The sequence below is a fragment of the Nannospalax galili genome, unplaced genomic scaffold (assembly GCF_000622305.1).
Source record: "Nannospalax galili isolate Female #2095 unplaced genomic scaffold, S.galili_v1.0 scaffold528, whole genome shotgun sequence".
Taxonomy (NCBI): Eukaryota; Metazoa; Chordata; class Mammalia; order Rodentia; family Spalacidae; genus Nannospalax; species Nannospalax galili.
This window is the reverse complement of record NW_008359681.1, coordinates 3,644,431-3,670,420: the sequence shown is the minus strand read 5'-3', so window position 1 is coordinate 3,670,420 and position 25,990 is coordinate 3,644,431. Positions and strand designations below refer to the sequence as shown.

At 38.8% G+C, this 25,990-nt stretch overlaps 1 protein-coding gene across 1 annotated transcript in view; it reads left to right on the top strand.

Annotated features, from left to right (window-relative positions):
• The first annotated feature begins 184 nt into the window (after positions 1 to 184).
• Positions 185 to 25,990, top strand: part of Hs6st3 (heparan sulfate 6-O-sulfotransferase 3) — an 844,070-nt gene continuing 818,264 nt past the window's right edge. Inside the window, exon 1 of the mRNA XM_008823605.3 lies at positions 185 to 1,007. Coding sequence (XP_008821827.1) covers positions 304 to 1,007 — 704 coding nt within the window. The 5' untranslated portion in view covers positions 185 to 303. The remainder of the gene's footprint in view (positions 1,008 to 25,990) is intronic.

Below are 25,990 nucleotides of genomic sequence, written 5' to 3'. Positions count from 1 at the left end.
CGGGTCGCCTGAGAGCGCAGCGCTGCGCCGCGCGGGGGCTGGGAGCAGGAGCCCCGGGGACTGCCGGGTGCCCCTCGCCGCAGCCGCCGCAGCCGGCGCCCGTCTTCCCGGCTCCGCTCTCAGGCCCCGGCTCCACCAGCCCCGGAGTGCCGCGGGGCAGCCAGCCAGCCGCGCGCCTCGGCGTCAGGGGCATGGAGGAGCGGCGGACTCCGAGCCGCGCCCCGGAGTCCCCGAAACTTCCGAGCAGGTGCTCCACCAAGCCGCTGCAGCCGCCGCTACACCTGCCGGCCTGAGAGCGGGACCATGGATGAAAGGTTCAACAAGTGGCTGCTGACGCCCGTGCTCACTCTCCTCTTCGTGGTCATCATGTACCAGTACGTGTCCCCTTCCTGCACCAGCTCCTGCAGCAACTTCGGAGAGCAGCCCCGCGCCGGGGACGCCCGTCCGCCAGCCGCCCTGAGTCCCGACCGCCGGGCACAGGCGCTCCCCGAAGAGTGGGAGCGGCGGCCCCAGCTGCCTCCGCCACCTCGGGGGCCGCCCGAGGGGCCTCGGGGGGTCGCGGCTCCCGAGGAGGAGGATGAGGACCGGGGGGACCCCGAGGAAGAGGAGGAGGAAGAAGAAGAGGAGCCGGACCCCGAGGCGCCCGAAAACGGCTCCCTGCCCCGGTTTGTGCCGCGCTTCAACTTCACCTTGAAGGACCTGACCCGCTTCGTGGATTTCAACATCAAAGGGCTAGACGTGATCGTATTCCTGCACATTCAAAAGACCGGCGGCACCACGTTCGGCCGACACCTGGTGAAGAACATCCGTCTGGAGCAGCCGTGCAGCTGCAAAGCTGGCCAGAAGAAGTGCACCTGCCACCGGCCAGGCAAGAAGGAGACCTGGCTCTTCTCGCGCTTCTCTACTGGCTGGAGCTGCGGACTACACGCCGACTGGACCGAACTCACCAACTGCGTGCCGGCCATCATGGAGAAGAAGGATTGTCCCCACAACCACAGCCACACCAGGTACTGTCCCCTGTCCCATCTGACTTCCGCCAATTCCCTGTACCTCTCCCCGAAGTCCGGATCCGCGCAGTCAATCAAGCGCCCCCTTGTTTTTTTGACAGCGGCTCCCAGCGGTTGGGGCAGACAGAGGTTTTGGGTGAGGGATGAGAAACCTCTGGAAACCGCTGGAGTCTTGAACTCGCTCCTCCCCCATATCCGCACTGCTTCCTACAACCCCCCCCCCAGTCACCTTCAGATGTGTCAGTCATCCTGGTGTGCATTCTGCTTGGTACCCAGCACCCTGTGCTGTCTCTTGGAGTGGACACGTGGGAACAGCTATGGGGGTAGAGAGCCTAGGTTGGACCAGGGAGGTTGGATATTGTACTTAAATTCCATGGTGGAAACCCAAAGCACAGGGGAGCTAGAAAAGGAGAAACAGAGCAAGAGTTTTCTAGGCATGAGTAAGCTGGCGATAACTCTAATCCCCTCATAAGTGGCTCTTGGGTGGCTGCTTGCCAGCTCAGGAAAGAATCCTCTTGATGCCTCTTTGAAGATACACGTGCAAATTCCTGCTCTACCTTGGAGTGGACACGTGGGAACAGCTATGGGGGTAGAGAGCCTAGGTTGGACCAGAGAGGTTGGATATTGTACTTAAATTCCATGGTGGAAACCCAAAGCACAGATAACCCTAATTCTAGAGATGGTCTTTGTTGCTGAGCAGTGCTAGGATTTGGACTCATGCTGTTCTCAGCAAGATTTCCACTCTCTCCTTGAGGCCATTCCAACATTTTTTTTTTTTCAAAAGTATTTGTTGAATACCCACTGTGTGCCTGGCAGTGTGCTCAGTGAATACAAAGATCAAGTGACTAAGATCTCTTGCTTTCTAGATAGAATGCTAACCCCTTGATACAGATGAGGATTGTGAAAGTTTGAAATCTTAATAGCTGATGAAACTGTTTACTTTATTACCTTCCTTTGAGAAAAGCATGGATTTAAAATTTTGGCTGAATGCTCTTTCTGCCCACTGGCATCTGGAGATTAATCTGACATACTTGCTCAAGGAACTAAAATACTAAAAGATCAGGATACTAGTTTATTGAAATTTTTATCTCAAAGGTTTCAAACAATTTCTTGTAAGTAAATAGAAATCTCAACACCCAGCTCAAAATGTTGATATCAGATAGTTTTTGCATTTGGCATTGTAGAAAAGCTTCATTTACTAGAAACTCCCAGGATTCTGGAATTTGCCACCACTGAACCATCTAATTCAACTTCATTTCTCCAAGAACCAGTGAAATTTCATTGTATTTTTTTAAAACTCTGGTAGTTGTTCAAACACTTTCTCTTCTCCCTGCTCCTTTCCTTGTTTCATAGAAATTGGTTACAATAAGAAAGTGTTTGAACTTGGAATGAGGACATTAGGCTGCCCTTTTAGTATATTTGAAGGGCATTTCACATTTGAATAGTACATTATTTTAGATCATGCTATTGCATTTTAGCTTAAATAGTTTGTAATTATTATATCCCAACTCCTACACCCAGCACTATTACTTCAGTGGGATTGTCTCTGCTCTTTCTACTCCATGGCATACTACTTAGATACTCCATCTTCCTGATTGACCCCAAAGAGTTTGTAAACCTGCTTCTTAGCTTCCATTTCATTAAAGCTGGAGACTTTTATCACATCAGATGCCTGATGACCTTTCAGTGAGGGTTAGCATTTTTTACGAAAACAATGTCTTAATGAATAGATGAAGATTTACAGGAATCAGAGAAGGATAAGAAATAAGAAATAATTAAATTTTGACAGAGTGATGAAATGATCCTGCTGTTACAGTCACCACATAGGTCACAGTTGTGAGATCATTTCTATAGGAGGCACCCATTATCCCAACATTCCAAGACATAGGAAAATTCTGCCTTGACTATGTAAACATATGATTTCTATCATACAAGCAAATAATTTTCTCCATTTAACAATGGACCATACACATTCATTTTTCTCTGAATCACATGTTATTAGATAATCAATCACCTTATATGTATTTCTTTTTCTTTAAATTTATTGTAGTATTTTGTTTGTTTCACATTTTATAAGTCTTCCTGTTTCTTCTCATCATCTCTCCTTTTCCCAGTGATTCTCAATTACTTGTCTTCCTCGACACTGTAGAAGCTATAGGGAAGAAGCTGAAGAGATGTTAATAGTAGCGTCTTTGCAGCAGAGAAGATTGAATTAGTTGTCTGTCACTGTAATGTCTGTGTATAGCATTCTACAGTCAACAAGATTAGCCTGGATAATGGAGGGTACATTTCCACAATGCAAAATGGCAGATAATCTATTGCTACATAATGGGAACAAGGTTCTACTTCAAATAGGGCTGACTCTAAGCAAAATTGAGAAACAGATCCTGTTGATTTTATTTCCATAGGTTCTCTGCTTTTGGTGTCCTCGTGGCAGCTCATCCCCATTTCTCTTAAGGATCAGTGCCTTTGGGGATCAGATAGTGGGTAAGACTTGGAGTCAGAAGAAATGGCTCTTGTATATAGTAACCAGGACTAGTTACTCTTTCCCAGTCACAGATTCTTTCCCTTTATTATGAAAATAAGAGGTTAGAATGTCTTCTTTTGGGGGGGGGTCTTTTTGAGACAGGGTCTCCCTGTAGCCCCAGCTGTCCTAGAACTCACTATGTAGACCAGGCTGGCCTTGAACTCACAGAGATCCGCCTGCCTCTGCCTCCCGAGTGCTGGGATTAAAGGTGTGTGCCACCACGCCCGGCTAGAATGTCTTTTATAGGTGTGTTGTAAGAACTAAATGAGCCAATGTATGGAAAACACTTAGCATAGTGTGTAAACATATCATAGTACTCTGGTATTTGGTACTTAAAGTTTAACCTCTGTATATATAGTAAGCAGGTATGAGAGAAGATGGAGGAATATTTAGGTCAAAGGCAGAAGGGGAAAGTCAATTCTGCAAGAACATGGAGAAATTGAGAGAAACATCATGTGGATTTCAGAGGTCCAGGAAGGGACAAGTTCCTGTGATGGCATAGAGGTGATTTCTGATCACAGAAAATGGTTGGGACAGGTAGGAAGCCAACAGGAAAATGGCATGTCTGCATCCTTTTATCATGTACAAGGATTTCCTCCTGTCTGTCTTTATGTTGCTTTCTTCTCATTATTTCCTCAGCACATTTTCTTCTCTTACTATCTTATAGATTTTACTTAAAGATTCTCTCTCTCTCTCTCTCTCTCTCTCTCTCTCTCTCTCTCTCAGACACACATGCCATGGTGTGCTCGTGGAGGTCAGAAGACAACCTCAAGTTTTCGTTCTTGCCTTCTATGTTGTTTGAGGCGGGGTCTCTTCTTCCCAAGTGACAACAGCAGGCCAGCTGACCTTCCAGCTTCTAGGGAGCTATGCCTCCTATCTCACTGAAGGAGCACTGAGATAACAGATTGTGGTATCTGGCATTATGTGGGTACTCAGAATCTAAACTCAGATCCTTAAGTTTGTGTGGTAAGCACTTTACCCAATGAGCCATCTTCCTGGCCTACATTTTTCATTTACTGACTGTTTTCCCAGCTTTGTCTACATGACCCCTCTTTAAGAGACTCATCTTTACCATTTTTGACTATGAATTGAATCATACTATTTTATAGGCCCTACAAAGACTGAAGAGATAACCAATTCCCACAATTTTGATGAGTATCCTAACCCTAAAAAGATGAGATGATGTGATTAAGATTTCCTTTGGTAATTTATGTCTTCATTTTCTTAATTATCTTCAGTGTTTGCCTGTTATATATTCTCTCTCCATATATCATAGGGAGTGTCTTAAGCATCTATCTACTATGAGTCAGGTGCTCTGATAGTTCTGGAAATGGAGTTTTGAGCAGTGTCAGTTCTGTGCAAACCTACATGTTGGGGAAGCTAGACCTTAATCTTGATAAGTGAATATCACTCTCTTTTGTAGATGATTCTGGAAGACATTCTTTCACATCTTTCTGTAGGATAAGAAGGTGACTTTTTAAGTGGTCCATGTTCCATTGGTCTTATGAGAATGGCAGACGTCCTGTGGATATGGATATAGGATTCTGTGTTAAGGAGAGTTATTGGCTTGTATAATGCCACCACAGCATAGGAGAGTGTAGAGATGGTTTACCAGAGGCTAGAGCTATAGGATCTTTCTCCCCACATTTCTGTGTATATTGATCTCATTCTAACAAATCACCTTACTTGAGGTGGTTAATGACTCTCATGTCTAAATGTTCCACAGGGAAAGGGGAAAGCAGGACTACTCCAGTTTCCAATTTATAATCTTGGAGAACTACTCAGGTTAATTTCAGCTTGAAAATTGTGACTATTTTTCAGTCCATCATTGTGGTCAGGGACCTGAGGTTTTCTGAGTCACCTTGTATCACAGAACCACTTCTATTACTGGTGTGTATGCATGTGTGTGTATGCATGCATGTGTGTGTGCGTGCGTGTGTGTGTGTGTTTTAGTATGAATATGTGAGATCAGTAATCAGAAGAAAGGGTGCTTGCTAGTATAGATTAGTCTGGGTGGACTGCTGAGTTCTGGACAGGTCCTCCAATTGTGTTAAATATAGGTGATAATAAATGAGAAAGAAATGAATTTTCAAATCTTTCCTTTATATTTTACTCAGGGAAAGTTTTCAGTCAAATCATAATTCAACTTTTTGTTAACACCTGACAGCCACATTCATAATAATAGAAGGAATGGGTAATATTTAATGTCAATATGGTAAGGTAAGGAGGAGCATAGAAGTTGCCTTCAGTACTCGAAGGAAAATGACGTAGGAGGTAGAGATTGTTCTGTATTTCTTCAAAGGACAGAAATAGGATGAAACACGATGGGATTTTAACACAGAGAAAGAACTTCATAAAATGTATAGCTGTCTACAAGGAGCATGAACTCTTTTGTGAACTGCTGTGCTCCTTAGCGATGAAAACTTTAGTAGTGTCTGGTTAATCATTGATGCTGTAAATGGAATTCCTTCCTGGGGAAAGACAGCTTGGCTGGCCTTTTATTTTGAGGATCTTTAGTTCTAATCTAGGCTGGGGTCAGGGTGTCTTTCTTGTCCTGTTTCTTACCTCATGAATAGAAGAGAAAAAACTGGGATAATAAATGAATTTGTCAGCTCTCCAGTGTTTGTAAATATTTCTACAAGGAAACTTTGGTAAAGCATAATCCCAGAGTGCAGACTTTCACACATTTAGAGCCAAAAGCAGAAAGTGAGTCCTTTGTATGAGATCATCTGTTTCCTAATAAGTATAAAAAGATAAGATGAGAAAACACAACACAACTTGCCCCCCAAAAAACAAGAACTTCTTTGAAACATCATGTTGCTTTCCCTTTAGACAGCAGGTTAAAATATATAAGGCATCTGTAGAGCTCTAATTCAAAGATTCTAGAATATTACAGCCCACACTGCCTTCGAAAGCATAATGTTTGATGTCTCTTCTAATTAGAAATGTTGACCTGCCAAGAAGGTTAATTTTTACCACAATGTTTGTGTGCAGTATAAAACTAAAGACATAAGAGCTTCTTCTGTCTGTATGCCACATCTACTTATTTGTTCATTATAGGGTCTCTTAAAGCATTGCTTCTGCTTCAAGCCACCAGTATTTACTATAAATCAGAAAGAAGTTAAAGAGATTAAACTCATTCAGTGTTTGAGCGCGGAGGATGTAAACTTGAAGTAGTAAATGGTAACAGACGATTCGCTCTGGTGCCTTTTTGCTAGTCACCCTGGGATTTTTGTTAGGCTTGATTTTAGAGAAACAGAAATGTTTGAGTGATAATCAGAAGATAGGTCAATTTAGTAAACAGTGTGGTTTTACTTAATATTAGACTCTTACAGTATTCCCCAAAGCTAATTATTATCATCTCATTTTTACTAAAGACAATCAGAAGCTTATGTCATTTGAAAGTTATTTATGCTTGATGAATTAAATAGTTTAACTGAGACTGGCAAAGTCGAATGTGACTTTAAGAGTTACAAAATACAGTATTAGGCCAGAGTAGGGTTAATATGAAAACAATGAAATGAAACCCTTGTTAGTATCGTATAATAAACAATTACTTTGTGTTTGAATTTGTTAGATTCTGGATATCATGGGTAAATAATCTGTTGATTTTAATTGGTTAATGTAATTTTGTGTAAATTATAGCTGAGCATTTAGCAATATGTTGGGAAATATATTCAACCTTAAAGTGTTGTTTTTATCTTCCTCTGGCATATACAATTGCTTAGTAAAACACATGTAAAGTGCTCAGCACAGAGGTTAACCTATGAAAGATGCTCAATAAATGTCAGCATTTAAATTGCCTTTTATCTTTGATTGACTTATTTTCATTATGTGCATGAATGCTTTGTCTGCATGTATGTAAGTGCATTACATGTGTGCAATGCCCATGGACCAAAAGAGGGCATTGAATCCCCTGGAACTGTTGTTATAGAGTGTTGTTAGCTGCCATGTGGGAGCTGGGAATGGGACCTAGGTCCTCTGCAAGAGCAACCAGTGCTCTTAACTGCTGAGCTGACTCTCCAGCCCCTAGGTTGCCTTTTGAAAATACAGTATAATGGACAAAATTGTAGTCCTCTAGAAAATTATTAGACACTTTGTATCATGACTATAATTTTGGGTGCAAATTCTAACTGCTAGCAGGCAAGTTCCACAGTTAGCAAGATGCTACACCCCCTGATCATTTAAAAGAAAGGGGAAAATAAATTAGAGAGGACTTATTGGGCCGTTGCAGGATTCTCTGATCGTATGCCAGAAATCAGAAATTCATTTTGGTACACACAGATAATACTTGCTTCTTGGAAAGGTTAATTTCATTATACATTTCCAGTTTAGAAAAAAAATGAGCCTGAGCTGAAAGGATGGGAGAATAACAGAGGTCAACATAATTTTGGTTACGTGTAGACTTGTGATTACTCTTGGTCAAAGCCTTTGAGTTGAATTGGTGTAGTTGGAGACTGTGATATTGGAGGGCCAAGGGAAGAGATTATGAATTAGGAAAACATTCTCTAGAAAAATTGGTGGAACCCAATGACAGACTTATTAGCCACTGGAAATCACTGGAAACCACAGAGCTGTCTGATTTGTGAATACAAGTAAAGTTTAAGAGTGTGATTCCAAAGTCAAACTACGGGGATTTTAATATGGTTCTGCCCCTTGTCACTTGATCTTGGGTTGTTAGTCTCTTGCTCTACCCTTCAATTTCTTTCTCTGGAAAATGGGGAGTAATAAGAGTATTATATCATGCTGAGCATTAGTTACCTGTGTAGTGAGGGCTCTTCAAACATAGTTAGGAAGCCACATGATTAGCTGTTATTATTTCTCTTGGTCTTTGTCTTATATACACATACTATATTATGTAAAGATAAAATGATAAGTAAACCTGTGTCACACTTTTTGAATCTGGAATCTTTACCTAAATAATACATAAATTAACTAACTAGTAAGTTTTAATGCAAAATAAAAGTCCATAAAAAATAAAAGTAAATGAAAATTTATAGATACTGGGGATACTCACTGGGCACTCAGTGAATGCTATTGAATGGGAACTTGCAGTTTCTTTTCCCCATCATACTGTTTTATTTTAAATGGGAAATTAATGAAATAGCAATAAAATGTTTAAACATACACAATTAAATTCATACATGAAACAGTCCTGCAGTGAAATTGAATTAGTTGCCTGTGGGCACATAAATATTTTTTAGTTTATTGCTATTATTAATATCTAACTATGCTTTTATTGGTAAGTGCTGTCATTTGTTTTCAGAACCTTGCATCTAACACTGTAGATTTATGTTCTATGCATTCCAATTTCTTTATAAGCATGGGGCAACATGATGTCCTTGGTACTTCTCTTTATTAGATTGACAGAGTATTTCTTCCAAAGAATTCAGGATTCTGGATATGTAACCCTGAACCTGTGTGATGTACTCCAATTAGAATGCTGTAGGATTTTATGGTTTACCTCTAAAGTGAAAGCAGACCTAGTGAGAAGATCAAATATGACTTTAAACAGAGACATAACTTAATTGTGTGTGTGTGTGTGTGTGTGTGTGTGTGTGTGTGTAAATCTGAAGGTGAGAAACTCAATGCAGAAAGGAACAAGGTGACATGCAAAGGAGGGAGAACAGAGTGATGATACGTACTGAAAATTAGAAGGTTGCTGCAAAGGAGGGAGAGAAAGAAACCAAATTAATCTTAAAGGAACTGAACCAGAAAGAAGTTAACAAGGAATGGAGAAGACAGAGCTTTATCTTGAGCACAATGGTTTGCCTCCTTTGTGCATTTATAGATTATCATCTATCCAAGAGGCTATCTGATTTGGAACAAAAGTATATCTAAATATGGCTGACATATATTCATTCACATATACCCTCTTTTTAAAAATATTTGTTTTATTTTATGTGTATGAGTGTTTTAAAAAATATTTTTATTGAGTTTTTGTGCATTTCATACAGTAGTTTTTAATCAAATTTAGACCCCTCCCCCATCCCTACCCCCACATACCCGACACCCAACCAGACCTCATGCATTCTGTTATATATGTTAAGGCCTATCTGATCAAGCATTTATACCCAGATGTCCATTGGTGCAAGTTTATCCACTGGAGTCCAGTCAACCTATCTAGAGTTCCTAAGGAAGGTCTACTCTGCTTCACCCAGCAGTAATCAGTTGCCACTAGTTCCCAGGCTAGGGCTGGCCCACTGACCATTTCTCTTGATCCATGAGGGCTCTTCTCTGATTGAATCAACATGGGTCTTGTGCACGACACCACCACTGCTACAAGTTCACACGAACAAGCTTCCAGTGGCCTAAGTTTTAGTGTATGAGTGTTTTGCCTACATATATCTATATATACCATGTGGATACCTTGTGCCCAAAGAGGCCAGAAGAGGGGCATTTGATTCCTTAGAACTTGAATTACAGGTGGTTGTGAGCCACTATGTGGGTACCAGGAACTGAAGCCTGGTCCTCTGCAAGAGCAGCCATCTTGACCCTGAGCCATCTCTCCAGTCCCTACCTTCTCTTATGTCTCATGTTACCATCTTACAGCATTGTTGGTTTTATTATTCAGGGTCCTGGTACCAGTTTGGATGGATTACAATAACAACAATGGATTAGTTACAGAGCTAAGGATTGGGATAAGGGAATCAACATTTGACATCCAGGTACCTTGTAACTGATAGAAAAGGGAAAGTGTTATTCCCACTGGATATGAGATAGCAATGGGAAAGGTTGATGTTATATCTGTTGACTGCTGGGGGATAACAGGAAATACAGTCTCAGTAGGAGGAATCCAAGAAAAGGCTTATACATAAGAGTTGTTTGTAGAAAGCACCATCTGCTGGGACTGTGGAGCTAACCGAGTCTGAGAGGAATGAAGGGTTGGGGGGTGGTGTATGTCTTGACCACTTTCTTATCCCACCCGTCAGTCTTTTTCCATTGCTTTCCACTGAGTGACTCTTCCTGGAAACTAAAATGCACAAGAACTAGTTAACCGAAGTATTTCATGGTCCCCAGCCTGGCAGAGAAGAGTGGAAATGAATCTGGAGTTGCAGGGATGGAAGGGATGAATCTGAGAGTGACTTGCACAGTGTCTTCAAATAATATGGTTTCTTCTAATTCATTTTATGGATGTCCCAGTTCTGATCAACAAATGAGATAAAGAACAGATACCTGTACTGCACACATGTCCTCTGCATGTACCATAGTATCCACTTAAATAATGGTGAAAGGAGCAATGGACCCTTAACAAAAGGAGAGTCACCACAGACAGACGTTTTGCTGAATAATAAGAATAATGCTAAGTTTGGGCATTTGCCACCCTACTTTGGGCTGTTAGATCTCTGTTATGATGCACAGTAGGCAATACATATTTTATATCTGTATAAGGCATTTTATAAATTTGGAGTTATAGAGCAATATCAGTTAAGGCATGGCATGTAGTGCGCAAAACTGGCTGTAGTCTACAAAATCGTGTTTATAAGATGAGATGCTCTGTTGCTTAGATTTTTTTTCACAAGAACTAAGAGTCTTCAGAGAAACATTTATGAGTGTTAAGTCTTTGAAAGTGAAATGCGAAGAGAGATAAAAAATAGTGTCATATTTGGATTATCCTAATGTATTTAGTTTTAACTTTGAAGGACATTTGAAATATATCTGTATTTGGCAATGTGATATTCTTGAAAGTATACATGCAAGAACCTTTCTATGCAGAGCATTATACAATTTTTGCGTTTATGTGGAAGTAGCTGTGGATATAGGCTAGAACAGTAAAAGGGGGCCCATGAGATTTTAAGGTAGAGGGCTGAGGAGGGTCATAGCCTATAAAGGCAGAAGGAGAATACTAGGGGCAGAAAGGCACTATGGGGACAGGGGCTGGGGAGATGGAGGAGAGGAATATCTGTCTGGGAATCAACCAAAGTGAAGTATGTATAAAAATGCTGTAAGGAAACCTGTTACTTGGTATGCTAACAAAAAATAAATTTAAGAAAATTTCTAGCATTAGACACTGAAAGATATTTAGTATCTGACAAAATTTCATACAAGAACCACAAAGTTATTGTTTTCTTTCTGAGATTCAAAGAGCAAAGTGTTAGTATTTATAGATATAAAAATTAATATCCAATTAAAATATTTTTTATTATTTTTATTTTATGTGTATGAGTATATTGCCTGTATGCATGTAAGTGCACCCATGTCATGCAATGCTCACAGAGGTCAGAAGAGGATGTCAGATCCCCTAGAACTTGAGTTTCAGACAGTTATTAACTGCCATGTAGGTGTTGGGAATCAAACCCAGGTCTTCTGCAAGAGCAGTCAGTGCTCTTAACTTTTGAGCCATCTCTGCAGCCCCAGTAATATCCAATTAAATATCCATGTAGATGCTCCCATTGGGATTGGTGCAAGTGTGTTGTTTATTTTTCCTATCCATAGGAAGGAATTTTGAGTCATCCACGGAGAATACAGCAGCTTTAGTAGCCCTCTGTACATATAGTCTTCTGTTTTCTTTCTTTCTTTCTTTTTTTGTCCTAGCAAACCATTTTATGACACAGCTAGAGTCTCAATGACCTGTAAACAAGATCATGTTCAGGCCTTTGTTGTGCAAAGAATTACTTGTCATGATAAAATTGCCTTAGGAATGGACTTTTGCTGGCTATAAAAATTATCAGTTCTAAGTATCTTCACTTGTTGAACTGAATTTAAGTCCAGCTACTTTAAAAATTCTGGGAAAGTTGTCAGGGTACATTTTCTTCCCCACACAGACTTATCGATCCCTTGTCATGTCATCCATACACACAATGCAAGAGGGAGCCTGATGGATAGTCCTATTTCTAAGGTTATTTGTATTGGTTTGAATCAAGGTCTCCCTATGTAGCTTAGGGCTGTCTTGGTCTCACTGTGTAGCCCAGGTTAGCCTTGAACTCACGATCCTCCTATCTCTACCTAATAGTGTTGCAATTACAAAAATGTGCCACCATGTCTGGCTTCTATTTTTAATATTTTTATTACATATTTCAATTACTACTTCCACTGATAAATATCAAAGATATTTGTGAATGAAAACTTTTGACAACATGGAAGAATTTAGGTGACTAGAACTTTATTTATTAGTCTAAAATATTTGTGGCTATCAAGGTACATTGCATGTCTTTTAGGTTTAGTCTGAAGCCTGAAATGTCAGTGCAGATAAATTTCTGTGCTTTGAAGGTTTTATTCTTCAAGTTCGTTATGTGTGCTATAAAGAATAATTAATGTAATGAAAAAATCAATATTGTGTATAAATTATTTAAGCTTTACTATCATTGTAATTTTCTCTTCAACACCTATTGATCTGTAACAATTCATTTGTTAATTTCTTCCTAATAAGATATTCATTGTATTAGGTCTGTAGTAGTGCTGTCCCTGCACTTTCACAAGCAAGTCATGAATTACTAATGATACATGGAACAAGTTAACTGACTGGCGAGAGGGAAAATTGGCTAATGGGAGATCTTTGAAAAGCTTTCCTATAGAAAATGCATGCAGACAGACAACTGCTAATAGTCAAATGTGTTTACCCTTGCAGGTTATTAATTAGAACTTAAAAGTTCTCTAGGTCTGAATTTGTTTCTCTTTCTGTTTACTTTTCTTTCTTTTGTGTTGGAAATAGAATCCAGGGCCTTTTACAGGATAGGCCAGTGCTTTTACAACTGAGCTATTCTTCCAGCCCTGTACTTCCGTTCTTCCTTACTACCTTCCTGCCTCCCTGCCTTCTTCCTGCCCTCTTCCTCCTTCCTACCTTTATTCCTCTCTCTCTCTTGTTCCTTATTTTCCTCCATTTCTTAATTGTGCATAGTAAGAGAGTTCAGCATGGTGCTTCAATACATGGATATAGCATACACTGATTAAATACTACCCTCATCTCCTACTTCCCAACTCCTAGTATTCATTATTTTGCATTGTGGTTGACTTATTTCTCTGTCTCTCTCTGTCTCTCTCTGTCTCTTTCTGTCTCTTTCCCTCCCTTCCTCCCTCCCTTCCTCCCTCCCTGCCTCCCTTTTCTATCTCTCCTTCTCTCTACACATAGATACAGAAAGAGAAAATTGTCAACAATATTGTTTTTTACAGGTAATTATTAAATTACATTTTTAACAGTTACCAACTGAATTATCTCAGAATGGATATCTGAGATCCTTTGGAAATTCAAAAAGAAATAAGTTGCAAGTTCATATGAGCAAGTTCCCAGTGACCTGAAAGTCTCTGTTTCCTTATCTTCATGTACCAACTCTGGCTCTTACAATCTTTCTGCCTCCTCTTCTGCAATGGTCCCTGAGCTGGTTAAAATCTATTATATGAAATGCACAAAAACTCAATAAAAATATTTTTTAAAAAGAGATAAGTTGAACTTAAACTTCCAAAATTCATGCAAAAGAGAAAGTTTTCATTGTGTAGTTTAGACCAGGGAGGCAGAGCGGTATCTTGAAAACAGCTGCAAATGTGAAAGCAGCACCCAGGGTTTCGATCTGGGCTTCCACGTTTGTTTCTTTATATTAATCCCTTCCTGCCAGAGTCTCCCAAGGACAGTGATTTTTGTTTTGTTTCTTTCTGCATCCTCCTTAGGGCCTAGGATAGCCACCTGATACACATGGCTGTCAAATAAATGTCAACTGAATTAATGAAAGAATGAAAGAAGGCAAACCCAACTGTGTTTACTAATTTATAAGGCCATTTGGATGAGAGCGTGTGCTTCCTTCTCATTTTCAGAGTTGCTGTGGTTTAAGGAAATGAATTTAGAGGTACTTTATAAAGTACAAAATAGTATACGAATTAAAATTTACATGTATAGTGGGAAGTCTTTTGATATAAAATGGAAAAGGAAGGGAAGTTGGATTTTGGAAATGCAATGAATATTCAGCTTTTATAGAGTGTTTCAAAAATCAGGAATGACAAAGATAAAGTTTCTTTTAAAACAGTAAATAATATGGCATGAAAGACTTATTTAAATGCATAAGTCTTTCATTTAAACCATTAGGAACCCCCACAGAGATTAGTCATAGATTAGATTCAAAAGTAGTTTTCTTTTTCCACTGGTTTATACTTATGAGGAAATTATGCTAAAATTGATATTTTAAAAGATTTATTCCCTCCCTCCCTCCCTCCGTGCACATGCATGTATAAGAGTGCAGGTGCCCCCAGAGGCTAGAAGAAGGTATTGGATTTGGATTCCCTAGACTTAGAGTTCCAGGTGGTTGTGGGTGATCTTATGTGGGTACTGGCAAATTAACTTGGTTTTTCTGCAAGAGCAACAAGAACTCTTGTCTGCTAAGCCATCTCTCCAACCCCCATGAAATTAATATTTTAAATTTTGTGTTTATGACAGATATAAACTATAGCTATAGGTTAATATGTTCTGAAAGTGGACTCAGGCATAAGTTAATTTGAGCTGATTTTGTAGATAATAATCGGCTAAGCTGTTTTGTATAGATCAAGCCAATTGCAAAGAAAACTAGAAATAATTTTAGAACAGAAAAAATCTTTTAGAATGTATTTCATGTTATAAAGATCTATTAGCAGAATAGTTTTTTGCTTAGTTATGAGTTGGTTGTCTTGGGTAAGACAGCTTTTTACTGGTCAGTGCTAGGATCGCAGATTTGTATGTGTTCAGACCTACAAGTACATAAAACTGGGATGAGGTGAGTCTTGGAAGAGGGTCAATAAGCTGATGGAAAGCCCATTCACAGCATGATGTTTCACGCTTTGACATCTGGGCCCTTGTAGTCCTCTGAATGGGCTGGCCTTCTGAAGTTTAGCTAATTTGTAGAGAAAGTAGATGACTCACTGTCCAGCATAGTTTTCAGAGACAAATCATTTAGTCCAGAGTCTAGAACTCTAACTGCACTTTAAATGGACTCTTTCAGACCACTGTCACCTGGTTACCTAATCACCTTCAGGGCAGATACCAGACAGTTGGAAAGGCTATTATACTCCCTGGCAGTTGAAATGAGTTAAAGGAGCTAGTACTAAACCTAGCTGCCCTGTCTCACAGTTTCTTCCCGTGGAAACCTTTGCTGTCTACCTCCCAACACACTCTGATGTTTTCCTACGTGATCCTGCATGGTATTTTATATCTCTTATTTCCAAGGATCTGTGAGTACAAATTTCTCTTCCTTCATGACAGTCATTTCTGTGTTTCTTTCTGTTACCAAAGTTGATTAAAACAAATCCTTAAAGCAGTTTCCAAAAACAGAAGAAACTCAAGCACAGGACAAAGAAACAGGCATAAAGGCAGGTCCTTTGGAATGCAGGTCCAAAGTCAAGTAGAGATTTGGTGTAAGATTAGATCAGTTAATATCCTCACATCCACTATCAGGATTGTGGACTGATTTAGGACACTGAAGTGGGAATGAGTCTCCACATCAGATGTTCTTTAAACTATAGGAGAACATGGGCATAGAAGGAGGGAGAGAAAGATAGGACGGATGGAAAACTGAAACCAAAACAAACACAGACACAGCCAGTTCCTCAAAAGAAATATTTTAGAAGCATGAAATGATTGATGAGAGAGAGAGAGCACTAGAGAGAGACCTAATTTTACCTTGAAGTTACTTTCTTGCTCTAGTTAACTGGCTTGATTGACTGATTAATTTATGATTGTGTAGAGCCCAGCATCAGGTACTGTAGAGAAGACTTGGTCCTGGCTTCAAGGAAGAAAATCATAGCTATGTAAGTTATAGATAAAAATGATTTGAAAATGATTATATATCATAGTATTTAAGTCAATCCCTGGGATTATTATCAGAACTATTTACAAAAGTGTCAAGGAAGGTATGCTTTAAAAAAAGAGAGTGAATGTTTGCAGGAATGAAGAAAGGAAATAAAGGATTTGAATTAGATGAAGTGTAAGGGGATGACATTGAGTTGCAAGTAAGGTGGTACACAGAGGGCTTTGATAATATGCTGGATTGAGTTAATTAATTTGATTCAATATGGAGTTTAGAATTTAAATTTTAAACAGTAGTGGCTATTAAAATATGTCTATAAATACTCTGATGCTTTCCCCTTCAAGAGGAGAAGCTTAATTTGTCCCTTTACCCCCAATATTGGCTTTTATAAAGTGAGTCTAGCAAACAGAATGCAACTGAAGGGATGAGCTCCTACTTCTGATGTTGGGTTATAAAACAACCACGGCTTCTCTCTGCTTCTTCTAGTTAATCACTCTTTTGGGCTTTTTTTCTCTCTGTCTCTTTCTCTTCTAGCATGCTGCTAACCCCATTGATAAATGACAAAAACTGCCATGTGCTCTGGAAGACTGTGGAAATATTATTCCTCTTCTGAAAAAATCAGAATTCTGAGCTGCTCAGTTTTGCAGTACTGGGGAAAGGAAGTGGGTAAAGGGTAGAGAAGAGAGCAAAAGATAAAAATCAGAAGTTAGAAAAGACATGAATAGGAAGCTAGAGGAAGGACAGAAGAACCTTAGTACTACTTTTCAGGGAATGGCAAAACCTCCTGGTTTTTCAGTATCCCACTGGGAACATAGGAACTTCAGGATAATGAAGAAATCAGAGGCAACTTTGTATCAAACTAGACATATCATACAATTGCAGTTAATACGAAACAACTACATTTTGTTCAGCATTATGATCAAAAAATTGTAAATAACGTGTACAAGTTCTTTATCCAAAATCATTCTTTAAATTTTAGACATTGATTCCAAAGATACTAAGCCTTTATTATCTGAATGCCTCTCATGTGAGGAAAAGTTTTATCCCCGGCGCTGCCTAATGGGTGAGATATTCCAGTAGACTTCACAGATGACTTCGCAGGGAATAAAGCCCAAGTGTTGAATGTGAGCTAGGTATTGAATGTGATTGAGAAGCTCTTGTGTCATGATGTGAGTCCTCAAGGAGATAAATCGCATTTGTAAAACAGGGTTAAACTTTCAAAACACCTGTGGATTTGCTAAGTTGGGCAAGGAGAAGGGCGTATTAGAAGATACTTTGTACAGTTTCTAAAAGGTGGTGAATTGCTTATGTGTGGGAGGACAGCACTCATAGATAGGCTGGCCCTTGTTTGGTCTAAAGTTTTATTCTTTACATATTTGGAGAGCTATTTACATTTGTCCAGGATTTTCTGTCCTTCTGTTCTGGAGATATATTGAAAGCAGTGCTGCAAGTGACTCTGGTGTTTGTGACTTTGAGTATCATGGAGGTCATGGGAGACCAAGAAAGACTGAGGAATGAAGAACAAAATACTTCAAGAAAGCCAGAAGAGGAGCATGCAGGTGGTGGACTAAGTACTACAGCTCATGTTAATTAGGTTCTTATCCCGAGGCTTGGTGATGTGACATTTCCTGAGTATGCAGAGATGGATCTGTTTCCACTGAAAGAAAGCTTTTATTCTTGAGAGGAGAGAATTTTGTGAGCAACCGACGGGGAAATGCATGTGCATTTTGGAGGTGCCTGGTACTGTGCTGGTCCTGGAGATTAAAAAAGGCATATCAGATATTGTACTTTTCTTAAGGCAATTATAATGTAATGAGGTATGTGCTACTGTGCAGAAGCAGAGGGAGTAGTAAAAGAACAGAGGAGAGCCTTCCTAGCTTAGTTACATTTTTTCATACAAATATAAGAAGCAACTTGAGGGCTGGTGCAATGCGCTAGTCAGTAAAGGGCTTGTGCAAGCCTGAGGACCTGTGTTCAGATCCCCAGCCACTGTAGAAGTTGAGCATAATAGCATTTGTCTGCAGGGATAGTACCAGGGAAGTAGAGACAGGAGGATCTCTGGGCTTTGCTAGCTAATGAGTGAGTGAGTTCAACGTTTTCAGAAGGGACAGTTCAAGAATTGTGCATAAAATGTCCCATATAAACTCAAGTCAGACAAAAATCCAACATAGACCTGGGAAAGTGGATAAGAACTGGCAACCCTACTTGAGGAACTGTTGGCAAACAATGGATGCTTGGAGAGGAAGAGTCAGTCTCATTTAAGGGTAAGACTTTTCGTAGGTTAACCAGGCTCCAGTGGATGGACACACACCCAAGGGTATTTGGGGACACAAACTTGACTCTCTATATGACAAAGTATATGAAATTGGGCAGTTTAGTAAGGGGAGTGATGCAGATAGAGGGACTCTAAATACAGCAAAAATATTGTATGAGCTTCACAAAAATTTTGTTAAACAATTCAAAAAAGAACCCTGTACAATTCACTTAATCATGTCAAGGAACTTCAAAATCGTTTTCTCATCATTCCTTACCCATCTGTATCTTGATGACATGTTGCCTGTAGCACATGGCCAAGGATAAAGTTATACCATAAGTGATTTATTATGAATGTAGAAGTACCAAAGTTTATGCAAGATGATGACCTTTTCTTTACATATTAAAGAAGCAACAAGGTGACCATGTGGGATCACTGGGCTGCTCAGTAATGGCTCCTTGAGTGGAATAAGAAAGGGTAGATTTATATTGTCCCAGAGGAAAAAGGTTGATTACCCCATTTTTAGTATATATAATTAAGAACAGATGAACAATACTATTCAATTATCATATAGTTTAATTACTTGCGAATGTGCATATTAAGGTACATAACCTTCCTAGGCTAAACTGCATACTTACAAAGACAATTTGAAGAGGATTGCAGAATTAAAATGGGACAATTAAAAATATGAGTAAAATCAAAACCAATGAAAAGGAAGAGGAAAATATATATGCAAGGCATTTAGGTTTATTTCATTTCTACACTAAATATGAATTTAATATTTTTACTATCTTGGATTTTAAGGTAAGTAAAAAGCCTAGAGAGCCTTTGTCATTGGGTTAAGTTTGTCTCAGGGGAAAAGCCCATATTTTTCTAAATCCTGGAAAGAATTTATTGCTTAAAGGGACACGGAATGACATCATGAACTATGTTTTCACAATAGTTTTGCTGAAGATATAGAAACATTTTTCAAAAGGCTGTTACATCAACTCTATCCAACAGAGATCTTGATGTATCAACAATAGGGAGCTAGAGTGTATAATGAAAAAAAATCATTCTCTGTAGTGACAAAGATATAAAATCCTTAGGAATCAGCTTCATTAGGAACAACTCTGACCTACATAAAGAAAGCTACAGCATTTCATTGGAGATAGAATTGAAGCAGGAATGAACAGACAATTGGTTTCTGAATGGGAGAATGCCTATTGTAGAGGTTGTGCATTTTTACTAAGTTAATTTATAAATTTAAGAATTAAAATATTCTTTTTCATGACAAAATTGCATCAAGGAATTTTGAAAATAATACCAGAAGTATTTATTATTAACAAAGAAAAATGGTTAGGGAGAAGTTGTCCCAGATATAAAGTATTTTATAAATAATATTAAAACCACATCTCTGGGCATTGCTGGAAGTTTACATAACTAGGATAGAACCCCATAAATAGATACAATTATATTTATAAGTTGAATATGTGATGTACTAGTTATTACCAAATGATAAGGAAAAGCATACCCATTTAATACTCAATTTCCCCACAAAATTTTGAACATGGCAAACTTTTTTAGACCTTCATAAATGAACCATGTCTCAGAGGAGTGAAATAGTTAGGCATAAAAATAGTATAAGATTTGGAATAATGTAAAATTAGGCATATTCATGTATCTTAGAAAAATGATGCTCTCCAATATATGGAGAAAGAAAGGGCAGATGAAAATGGGATGTTTCTCTACAGTAAAGATACAAAACTTGTAGTGATGATCACATGGCTGGATGTGGGAATTAAGAGGGCAGAGTTTCTGTGGGTTTGTGTTGGCAGAAACATCACAGACACTCTCGGCCATAAATGATGTTAGTTCCTGATTTATGTAGCCAGGGAGCAGGGTTTTATTGGAATGAGGCAGTCACACAGATCAGAGGCAGATGCAGTGGGTCCCAATAGCTTCCTTCAGTCTTGGGAGCTTCTAATGAGATGTACTGGGGCTTTTGCTGCTGGCACTGAGCTCACCCAGAGATAAAGGGTCTCCCTTCAGTTCCCAGAGCTTCTCTGTGTCTCAGCCTCTTTATATTCAGGGTTTAAATAATCCTCATCCAGGGATAAATTACACAAAAAATGACTCACTTAAACGTAAAGAGGGATTTACAGATATTGTGCTCTCCTGGTTCTTGAACCAAACTCAGCCTCTTCAAGGACATACCTTCATCTGTCAGGCCAACTCTGATTGTGAGCCCTGGTGTCTGTGAACAGTGTCTCTAAGGCTTGCTTTTCAGGATGTTAGAAAGCTCACTGTAAACAGATTCAAGAAAAACACACAAAGTATGGCAGGGAAGGATTAATGACTTTCTTAAAGGCATTTAGCCTGGTAGAGAAACGATTACATTTTCAATAGATAATTGGGAAAAACTTCTGTACAGAGAATTTTTCTCATTAAGAACCCCAGTAAGTAAACAACTAGGGAAATACTAACCTCATCAGTAAATAATGGAAATAAAATCTAAATAGAAAAATCACAATTTTGTCTACTAAACAAATAAACATTAAAAATACAGATATAACTAGTTTTCATGACATTATGGGAATGGTTTCATCCACAACTTTTCAATCTTCTGTTTTAGTGTTTGGAAAGTGGTCTGAGTAAGTGTCAAGGATCCATACCAAAGCAAAGCAAACTAAAACACAAATCAAAACAAACAAAAAACTACTCGTGGACATTTGTCTCAGAATTCTTACTCCTGAAATTTATCATAATAAAGTGTATTTCAAGAGAAAGAAAAAAGTACATGCACCAATATGTATAATGGCAAAGAGATGGAAAAACCAGGAAACAACTAGGAATTTGGACAGGAAGGGAGTGGCTAAACTATGGAACAATACTTTGATGGAATATTAAAATGATCATACTGTAGATCAGCATATTAGGGAATGATGGAGATACTGTTAAGGAAGAAACAAAATATCTATTTAGCCATCATCTTTGTGTATTCACATGGTTAAATTCTGCTAAGGAACATAATAAAATGAAAGCAAAATTACAAAAGTGTTGGTAAATCAGATATCATTGCTATCTTTTTTATTATGATTGAAACCAGTGTGGAATGGGAGATAAAAATGATTCTCACTTTTACTAGGTATACATGCAAACCCTGCTACTGACCAGTGGTGTGACTTGGGAAAATGGTCACTTTAGGTGTCTTGGTTTATGCATCTGTGAAATGGGTATGTTAATAGAGCCTAACTTATAGAGTTATGAGTATTGCATGAATTAGTATTTGAAAAATTTCTGGAATGCAGAAAGCACTCTTCAATATTTGTCATTAGTGTAACATTGCTTTTAATAAAATGTCAATGGGTAAAAAAAACCCCAAATTAAACAAAACACTGTTTTTAGGAAATACCGTAATCCAAAGCCTGCTGAATATACATTTTTGTTTGGATGTGGTCAACTCTATTTTGCCCATTTACGTAACATATTGTTTCATGGTCAATAATCAGCATATATTCTTCATTAAATTTCCCAGACACCTTGCTGTTAGTGATTTGTCTTAGTAACTAGTCCCAGTTTGGGTACCACATGCATTGTACATCCCTGACTTTGTACCTACACTTAGTTTCATTTCATCCCCTCTCCTCTGTGTGTTTCCTCAGTCTATTACTTTCTATACTTTGGCTCAGGAATTGTTCCACTGAGGTTGAGTCAGGAGCACTTTCTTGACTCAGCTTATGAAACCCTGTTGACACGTCCATTCTAATATTTGATGTGTGCTAGTTTTATTTTTGCATTGGTTGGAGATCAGCTTCATGTAAGTGACAAAATTTAAGTAGCTCATACTAAAAATGGTGTTTATTTTAGGGATTATGGAAGACCACAGCACGATCTTAGGAAAACAGACAATAGAGCAACAGGTATCTGGAAAAGTCTTAAGAATATCTAGGCAAGTTGGAGAGTTGGGCTGCAAGAATGTAGGTACACTAGCTGTCTGTCAGTGACATGAGAGCATAGTCCCTGAATTTATTGACTTGTTTCTTGTCTGATTATACATTTTTTTGACTGAGAAAAATCACTAGCTAACTTCATCTTCTGAGGACCTGTGGATTGCCAGTCAGCCTACAGTGAAGTGTCTATTCTGCTCTGACACACTGGGGTGTGTGTGTGCCAGGAGGGAATTTGGTGACCAGAGATATAGCTGTTTCCTAACCAGCAGAGTTGGTTGCCTGAGGAAGGTTCTTTAAGAAGAAGAAAACCACCTCATTCCAGTAATCCTGGCAATCTGGAGCCTGAGGCAGAAGGATCACCATGAGTCCAGTCCAGTCTATACTGAGCTATATATTGACTTTCAGTCTGGCCTGGGCTACAGATTGAGACCCTAACTGAAAGACAATAGCAGCAAAAACAACAACAACAACTGCAACAACCACAATCCAGGGAGACATAGCATGGCAAACATTCCCTAAACATGTTTAACATGAAATGTAAAGCAGTCCCCTCTCCTCACTAGATTCCCAAACGGTTAAGTATTTCAATGATAGATGTACGTCTTATTCATCTATGTATTCTGAGCAAATAGCATGGTTTCCAGCATGCAGAAAGAGTTCAATACCCATGTATTGAACCAAACTTTCAGATTTCTGATAGTTTTCTCATTATAGCGAGTGCTAAATTGCAGTAAATTTTCTGAGGAATGCCTGAACACCACTCTTTCGAACCGTTGATGAAAGAGGAAGGCTGATGCACATGGCAGAAACACCTCCGGTTGTGATTATGTTGGCACCTGACTCTTGCTCTCATCATTCTGTGTATTCAGAGAGGTTCAGGAAACTTGAAGTAGGTAGGAATATGTTTCAGGAGATGAGAAGTTTATATGAAGTAATAGGTAAAGAATAGGTTTTGAAATATATAAATCAGTTTTGACTCTGCTTTATTGTGTTCCACAAATGCAAGCTTGAAAAAGTCACTGCGTTCTCTGAGGCTCAATATATTCATCTATAAAATGAGATAAATAATTTAACTCAGTTTTAAGATTAAGAACTTAATGAGACTGCAAAATAACTTTCTACTGTAATGGAGGTGCCAGAATTTTAATCCTTTCCCTTGCTCTCTGCCTGCATTCTTTGAGAGTTATTTTGAATAGAGTCCTGAGAGTCTTGATTTCTGTGCATGAAAGAGACTATCTTGGTCTGAATATTTCATAAGAGAGGAACTTTCAGGGAAATGCTAATAGGATTAACTTTGTATGAAGCCCCCTATGGTCTACACATATCAAAATAACTGAAAAATTATAAAAACCATAATAAACATCACAAAGGGAAAATAGCCCTTGAAAGAAAGAAATGAAAATGAAATAAAGAAAACTGGATCTAATTATAAAATTATCTTCACCCCAAAGAGGAAGAACACATTTGCAGGATCCAGCTTTTACAACTGTTAGAAGCAGAAAACAAATAACAAGAACCACAAAGAGATAAGATTGAATGATGATATCCACTGGAGAAGACAGAAGAGAAAGCGTAATATCTATAAAAATATGCAGCAATGATGGATGACTGCAGCACATGGAATGCGGCAGAAATACCAAAAAAAAAAAAAAAAAATGAAAAAAAAAAAAAAAAAAAAAAAAAAAAAAAAAAAGGCAGGCTACGAAGGGCAGGCTTGGAGCACTGGAGTGAAGATTTACATTAGTTGCAAACTGTGATATAGTGTGATTGCATTAAAATATGTAATGGATTGCATGAGTATAGAAAATAGATAGAGATAAATCTGTTCATAATAAGAATATTGTTATAGGATGAATTGGATCATTGTGTCCCTCCCCTCAAAACCATGCATCAAAGTCCTAAACTCTGGTATCTCAGAATGTACTGTATTTGAAAATGGGGCATTAAAGAAGTAATTATGGCTAAATGAGGTCTTGGGGTATACTCTAATTCAGTATATCTGGTGGTATCCTTATAAGAGAGGATTAGGACATAGACACACACAGGGAAAACCATGCAAGGCAAAGAAAGAAGGTGATCATTTATCTACAAGTCAAGGAAGACCTCATACTGAATCCTACTTTGCTAATACCCGAATTTTGGATTTTTAGCCACCAGAACTGTAAGAAAATGGATTTCCTTTGTGTAAGCTACCAAGTTTGTGGCACCTTGTTATGGCAGTGGCAGCTCTAGCGAATGAGTATAGATCCCGGGGGAAAAAGTAAGGGGACAGCCAGCATAGAAACAATAGGAAAGAAGGGAAACATGTGCTAGTGTAGAAAGGAAGAACCTGTAGAAATGAGAGATGAGAAAAATGTTGTATGTTATAAATACTCCTAGCCAATAGTTTGGAGACATTTGATCCTAGGGCTAAGAATGCAAAAAGTAGAAAGGATGAGATAAATAACTTAGATCACTAAATATGTGATTCTGTAGCCCTAAGAAATCAACTGAACACTATTATAGTGAAGAGTTCAATTCAATTATAGCACGAAACTATAAACTCTGATGTTTCATGTGTATATAAAATTTATTTTTCTATATACAGTATAAATAACATTAAATAATTATAATTAATTTAGTGTAGGATGTGAAAACTTCTTAAGGGAGTTTTAAATGACAGGAGACATTTTATAAAACTGGGAAAAAACAGTAATGGTTTATTACAGAATGATCTTAGCATGCACACAACTGTGATATCTTTTTAAAAATATTTTTATTGATTTGAGAATTTCATACAATGCGTTTAAAACATAGTCAGACCCTTGCCCCCTCTCCACACCCACCTTAATACCCCATCCACAGCTTATGCCCTCTATTATTATTTGTCCTTCTTAAATAAGCTCTACCAAATCTAGTCTGTACTTCCCAAGTGCTCTTGGGTATGAGTATTACTTGAAGTCTGGTCAACTTACCAGGCATCACACCAGTAAGGAAAATTCTCTCTGTCTTCCAACATCCATCAGATGCCAGTAGATCTGCAGCTAGGGTTAGGGCTTCTTGCCTACCTCCCCCATCTATGCTGGGTCCCTCTCTTACTTGGATTTGCACAGGTCTTGTGTATACTGTCATAAGTGCTGTGGGTTCATATGTACAAGATGTGCCCGCTGGTGGAAATGCGGCATGAATATTATGAGTGACCAAACACCCTTCTAGATTTTAAAGCCTGCTTCACAAGATGGACTGTATGCCTAACAGTGTTATCAGAGCCAAGAACCTGTGGCTAGACAGATCACAGAGCATAGGGGAGAACCTACTGCCATTCCATAAATAGACCCTACATTAAACTGACTCATAATGACACCTTGTTATACCCATATATGAGTGCATTTCTCAACTTTCATCAGAGAAGGTTCTTCTTGCAGCAGATGGTGATTAACATAGAGACCCACAAATGGTCGATGAGCAGAGAATAAGAGACTGCAGAATGGTCAGCCCTAAATGGGTCACGTATATCACACCATCTCCTCCCAAGGCTTAGGGATCATTGAGGAAGAGGGTGCAAAAAGACTGTAAGAGCCAGAGGG